Below are 6,418 nucleotides of genomic sequence, written 5' to 3'. Positions count from 1 at the left end.
TCAGCTGGGCTAAGGACTAGGCAGGTGGGGACTTGATCGTCAAGTCAACAGATATTTTAAATGAAATGCAAAATACCCTTTGTTAACTCCCAATTTGCTGCTCCCTTTAATCCAGAGTGCTGATACAGAGCTTGAGTAGGTAGAAGGAAGTAAACTCCAAATCTCTGTCTTTCTGAATCCTCCCATTTCAGGGTGTGTGTGCATGAGCTGGAGAGGGTGGGGACATCTGCGTTTTAGTCCTCCCCAAAGCGTATAAATAGGCTTTGCCTCTCTGCTGCTCTTCCTCAGACCCCTGGTGCAAGTGCAGCGAGAGAAGCAGCAAAGCTGACCATGGCAGCCCTCCCTTTTGCACTGCAATTCGTCGTCCTCCTCGGGGCCCTCGTTTCCCCAGCCTACTTGCAGCAGTGTGACCAAGTGACCAAGAATGGTACTCAACGTGGCTTTTACACCGTAGCTGTGTATCCTACTTCATACAAGGCAAATACCTCCTACACTGGTGAGTTGGCTCCGAGAGCTTTCCTGCTGCAGTCGTGTCCGTCTCTCTCTCGCTCTCTGGCTCTTCGTAGGGGCGGGGGAACTTTATATGAACTTGGGATAGGGGAGATGACATGCTTTTGTCATTTCAAAGCAAAATATGTACCAGTTCTCCGGGATCACTGGCAATGTTGTCTCCTTGCTCAGGTTCTGATTCTTAATCTCTGCCGAAACTTGGCACAGAACTTGAAAATTGTCCGAAAATGCATAGCACTTTCGGTAGACTTTTTCCCCCCCAAACTGTTAGAATTTATCCTTTGTTGTCTCAATGAAAGTTAAGACAATGGGGGAACCTGCCTGGGGCTGTCCTACTGAGATGCCTTTTAGAAAACCAGCCTTGCAATAGCTTTCATTCTTGCAAAGCACCCGACCCCACGGTGATTAGAGCCTGATCCAGTTCCCAAGAAACCGTAACAAATCTTCCTTTGCTTTTGAGAAAAGCACAATCAAGCTCTAAATCTGACTAAATGCTGGGGTCGATGGACAGCTGCTTCCTACACCATCCCCTGGCACAACTCAGCAGAGATCCTTCAGGATCTGAGCCCACAAGCGGTTCCCGTAACTCTGAAATGTCCCGGTGGGTTCATTGAAGGATGATTTTGATTACAGGCTTCCTCAAGCTGGGGACTTGGAATAACCAGGGATTACAAGGAGATACGAGCCAGGGGGTTGCTTTTTCTTTACCCACCAGCCAGTATTAATAAAGGCATGATGCTGGGCAGCGCCGGTAACAGACTGTTCAAAGCCACGAGCCTGGGACTCGCTCCCGGCCAGGAATCACTGACACGCGGTGAAACCTGTCTGTTTTCTGTCCCTCGACCCTGAAGTGGGCACTGCTCTTCATTGCATGTCTTTGGGATGATGGGTGTCCTCTAAAGGGCCCCGAGGCTGCAAAGCCAGCCCCTTGAGAGCCCAGCAACCCCCTTGGCTCAGAACCTGTGGACTCTGGCTTTCAAAACCCTTGAAGCCCGGGAGTGGGTGCGTTGATGCTGCTGTTTCACAGCAGCAAAAACTAACTTTCTTCTCTCTTGCATTCCCTCCAGTAACCATCAGCAACATCAAAAACAGCACGGCAGCTTACCTGCAAGCCTCAATTGCACCGAATTCCTCTGTGGGCCGGTGGGAAGCTCAGAGCTGCAGCAATGGCCACTGGGTAGACCAACCACGCATAGCTGAAGAAACCATCACAGCCAAATGGCTGTCCCCAAATGCAACTGAGGGTCCCGTGGATATCAAGTAATGTTCTTCTTTGGCTTGCAGGGGAATAGAGGGAGCTTGCATGGAAGCTTTTGGGATAAGAAGTCCAGGAGGGGGAGGGTGGGAGGGGAATCCACTCTAGATATAAAAAGCAATGGAAATTCAAACTGGTGTGGGAATATCTGGAGAAGAGAAGACCGAGAGGGACTGAATAGCAGCCTCCAACACCCGGCAGGGGGGTTGCAAAGGGGATGGAGCTGGGCTGGTCTCAGTGGGGGCAGATGACAGAAGGAGCAATGGGCTCAAGCTGCAGCAAGGGAGGTACTCCACAGTCTTGTTTGGGTTTTACGCCAGGAAAGGAGACAGAAAACCTGGGAAAGGAGCTGGGTGGATTTGGGGCAGACTTCAGCACCGTTTCAGATCTGGCTTCCATTAGCATGTGCACATAGAGCAGCTCTGTAGGAAATAAGCAGATGGATACCCATCATGTTGCCATTGGCACTGCACGAGCCGGGGATATATTTCCTCAAGGAAACCATAATGTAGATAAAAGCTTATCAGGATAATGGCTGCAAAGAGAAAGAATTCAGTGCTTAATCACAACGATTTCTATTTAAACTGAGAAGCTGGTGTCAATAGAGTTACTCCCTGCTCCCAAGGTCTCTTACACAATCATTGGCAAGCGCTGTAAAGCAACACACGCCAGCCAGTTGTTTGCACAGGGTGACTAATAAATTAGTACAGGTGCAAAAGATAAAGGGGACTTTGCCATAAGGCCCCAGTAGAAGTGCGCTCTCCAGGACTCCCTTTGTTCTTCTTCCCTTTCTCTGTCCATGATGTACCTTTGTATATTATTCCATAATGCAGACCAAGGTCCTGATGCCTGTTACTTGTTTTCCTCCAGGGTGTTTGTCACCTTTTCCAATGGCTCCGTCCTGTATCAGAGGCAGACGCTGAACTACGGTAAATCTCCCTACAGTCTACCTCTCCCTTTGCAGGGCTGGTGGTGTTGCAACCCAGTCGAGTAATAGTTGCTGAACCCATCCCATCCTCGGGATGCATTCCTCTCCTCTAATGAAATGGGAGGCAAGTGTTAGTTGAAAATGGGTGAAAGTTGCTCCCATGACAATGCTGTCTTCGATGTGGATAGGTCCCACTGGAAACTCCAACCACCTTTAAAAGGCCCGGGGTGGCTAATAAGAGGAGAGGATGGGCTAAACGTTCAATCAACCTCTCTCCCTTGGTTTTTCCATACTAGGCCAAGGATGTAAATGGTTTACAATGGCACAGCTCCCTTGACTAGGCTTCTCCTGGTCTTATCCCCATCGGGAATCTGCACCTGGCTCTGCCAGTTCCTCCTGCCGCAGGCCTGAGCCCTTGCTTGGCCTCTATTCAGTGGCATGCATTTCCAGCAAGCCCAGAGAGACAGTTCTCAGCTACTCCCTTTTGGTCATTGGGTGCTTGCAGAATTGCTAATCTGCTATTTTGGTTTCCTCTTCCTGTGTTTCAGAAACCGGGGCAGTGACCGGGACCCGGTCCACCACCTACAGTGCTGCCTCCGGCTTCACGGTGACCAGGACCCACTCCGCCACCCACAATGCTGTCACTGACTCCATGGTGACCAAGACCCAGTCCACCACCGACACGGCTGTCTCCGACTCCTTGGCCAGCTTGTCCCTAGTGGCCGCCGTGCAGCTCCTGACACTCTTTGCCACCAGCAACCTGCTCTCCTAATGGGCACCGCGACTCCCGCTGAACTGCACCTTCCCACCGTCGTGCAACCCAGCAGCCCGGGGGTGGGGAGAGGCAGCAGATCTACTCAGGAAATGTCTTTTGTTTAACATGTCTATAAAGCTAATGACTGCACTTTTTAGACCCTCTTTAACCAGAGAGTTGACCCCCAACCCCACTGCCAGCCAGGAGAGGGAATAGGAGAAGGGACTCAGTGGGGCAGGCTTCTCAAAAGCTCTTTCCTTGGTCCCAGAGCTGGTCAGACAGGTTGTAAAGTTTGTGATACCGTACTGCGGGGACTCCTGTCTGATGGGAGCTGTGGAGCTCCTGCCCTCCTGAGCCTCTATGGTCCATGAAGTAGAAACAGCATGGAAACACTGTAGGAAGCCAAGCTGGTTCCCATCCTGGGGGTTGGCAAAACAATCTGGAGAAGGGTCTTCCAGACTTGGAAGTAGAGTTTAGCCTGTGGTTGTATGGGACGGGTTGGAGAAGGAACGATCCTGCCTCAGGCAGGGGGTTGGACTAGATGACCTCTGGAAGTCCCTTCCAGCCCTGCTTCTCTATATGTTTCTATGACTGTGTGACTCTAGAAGCAGACCCAGCACCTTCTCGATGCGAGCCAGAGATCCAGTTTCCCCTGCACATCCCTGGCAAAGATGAGACCCTTCAGCCCTCCCAATTTCCCCCTGCAAGAGCAGTCCTCCCAGTGCAGCCAAGGCAAGGAGGTGCAGCTGCTTCTCGAGTCCGGCCCACGTCCTCAGCATTAGCACCCTCCAAGCTGGAGTCCTGCTGGCAGGGTACTCTCCAGGCATGCCCCCGTCTTTCCAGTTTCCAGGGATGCCCCAGTCTTTCCACTTCACTTTCCACCCCTGCCCTGGTGTCAAAGAGCCTGAATCTATCAGAGATGCAAGGCCCCCGTGCCCCTCTCTCCATCAACCTCTGGCATTCAGGGGTGGGTCTCTGACAGGAGTGGGAAGGTTTTGGGGTTTTTTAATAGTCAAGAAGTGATTTGTTTTCACAGCCATGTAAGCTGGTTTGTGCCACTGACTTTATTGTTCCTCTTTATTTTTATGCACTGTTTGTTTAAATGTTGTTAAATCATCAGATACGGGGAGGATTTTCTTACACAAATCTAAATACATTAATTATTATAACTCTGCAAACCAGGTCTGAGTCTCTTCTCTTTGGCTTTTCAGTGGCTTTTGCTGGGGCGGGGAGGAGGGTGATCGAAACTAAATACCAAGAAGTGTTGGGTTTCTCCATGTGGAGCCGCTGCCCTGTAATCTTATTAAAGCCAAGGGTGTATAATTATGGGGGAATTTTTGCCTCCGAGGCATGGTGCTCTCTCACCTCCAACCTGTCTAGCTGCTTCCAAGCTAGCTCCAGCCAAAAGTTTTGCTGTGCATCCGAAGGTGAACAATGAGGAACAGACCGTTCCAGCAGGAACAAACAGTAAATCTCCATGAGACAAAGTTCCCTTCCCAATGAGGCACGCATGATGCCACCATATACCGGTTTGTCTGGGATTTCACGAGCGTGGGAGCACCACGTTCTGCCAACTCTAGCAATCCACCCACTGTTCCCTTCCCAAGCCATGATGAAATCCAAGTCTTTTAGAGCAGTTTTAGATCCCCGGATCAAAGATTGGGATATTACAGCAAAGGGTTAAATGCAAAGTGAACTATGCAAACAGCCCTTATCCTCCATATAGCTGGCTGCCTTGGTCTCATGCTCTTACGTCTTAATTTCTGTAGAATTGAATATTAGTTGGGCCATCTCCAATCTGCCCAACCCTGAGCCTGGGGTGGGGAATGGAGGGCAACAGTGTTCTTAGGAAAGATGTGTTTGCTATGGGAATATGGTGATGTGCACAGTCTAATTATATAGTCCAGCTGACTTCCTGCCCCTCGGGCGGGGGGCTGGACTCGATGATCTTCCAAGGTCCCTTCCAGCCCCAATGTCTATGAAAGCTATGAAATTAAATGAGTGCTTCAGGATTCAAAGCCCTGCCCTGACTATCCCCCAACCAACTGGGCACTGCTTTGTTCTTGTTGGATGGTGCTTGTATTTCTGTCTACTTAGCAATGCCTTCCTTCCCGGCAGTGTTTGGGGAGAGGGAAAGGCGTTCCCACTGCACCTGGCATTCAAGCCCTGTCATTAAAGGCCTGTCATTTATATTTGGGCCTGTTATATAGGATGATCAATGATGTCACCTCTCACTTAAGATTCAAGGGAGGTGCGGGGAATCATGAGGACTGTGCCCCAAGTGCCAGGTCCTGCCTTGGAAAGTCACCAAGAGCTACATACTGCATTAAAGGGTGCCCTGCTAGTGCCAGCAGATGCCAGGGAGGGCACTGCAGGGGCCTGCAGAGCAGATGGCCCCCCCAGTCTGTTATCCAGCCACTGCAACAGACCCCGGCTTGGCCTGCAGGAGCCGGGAACGCGGGAGGTTTTGAGAGAGGCAGTCTGGTAGCATGGGGGGATCTGGCAAATGTAGGGCTCCTGACACTGGAGAGCTTAGCCCTGCCAAGGCCCTTCAGGGGCACCTTCAAAGCCAGGAGACTCAGTGGCCTGATGCCACAAGCCGAAGAACTGCCTGCACTCAGAAGCTTAATTGATTGTGACATGGGATTTATGATGCATTACAACCTGCCTGACATCCGATTCACCAGGTGCCTGACAGACCGGACCTCATACACTTTACTCCCCCCCTTTTCCTGCCCGGTGCCTTCCTGATTTCCAGATATTTCCTTTTTCACAGACAGCCTCTTTTCTACCACTGTATTTCTATATTTCTTCCTACCACTGCATTTCTTCCTACCACTGCACAGACTCCCCATGCCTGAAAAAGGGTGACTATGCCCAAAAGCTTGCTAAGAACTTTTCCCCAACTATTCAGTTGGTTTAATAAAAGATATCACATCTACCCAAAGAACCTTGTCTACCACTGTGGAGT

At 50.5% G+C, this 6,418-nt stretch overlaps 1 protein-coding gene across 1 annotated transcript; it reads left to right on the top strand.

Annotated features, from left to right (window-relative positions):
- Positions 1-271: 271 nt before the first annotated feature.
- On the top strand, positions 272-4,286 carry LOC102371048. Its single transcript, XM_006026658.3, has 4 exons — positions 272-496; positions 1,578-1,770; positions 2,636-2,694; positions 3,242-4,286. The coding sequence occupies exons 1-4, from the start codon at positions 331-333 to the stop codon at positions 3,463-3,465; spliced, it is 642 nt and encodes a 213-aa protein (XP_006026720.1). The 5' UTR covers positions 272-330; the 3' UTR covers positions 3,466-4,286.
- Positions 4,287-6,418: the final 2,132 nt, after the last annotated feature.

Source organism: Alligator sinensis, unplaced genomic scaffold (genome assembly GCF_000455745.1).
Source record: "Alligator sinensis unplaced genomic scaffold, ASM45574v1 scaffold1241_1, whole genome shotgun sequence".
Lineage (NCBI taxonomy): Eukaryota > Metazoa > Chordata > Crocodylia > Alligatoridae > Alligator > Alligator sinensis.
Note: the sequence above shows the minus strand (reverse complement) of the source record. Positions and strands in the feature narration are given on the sequence as shown.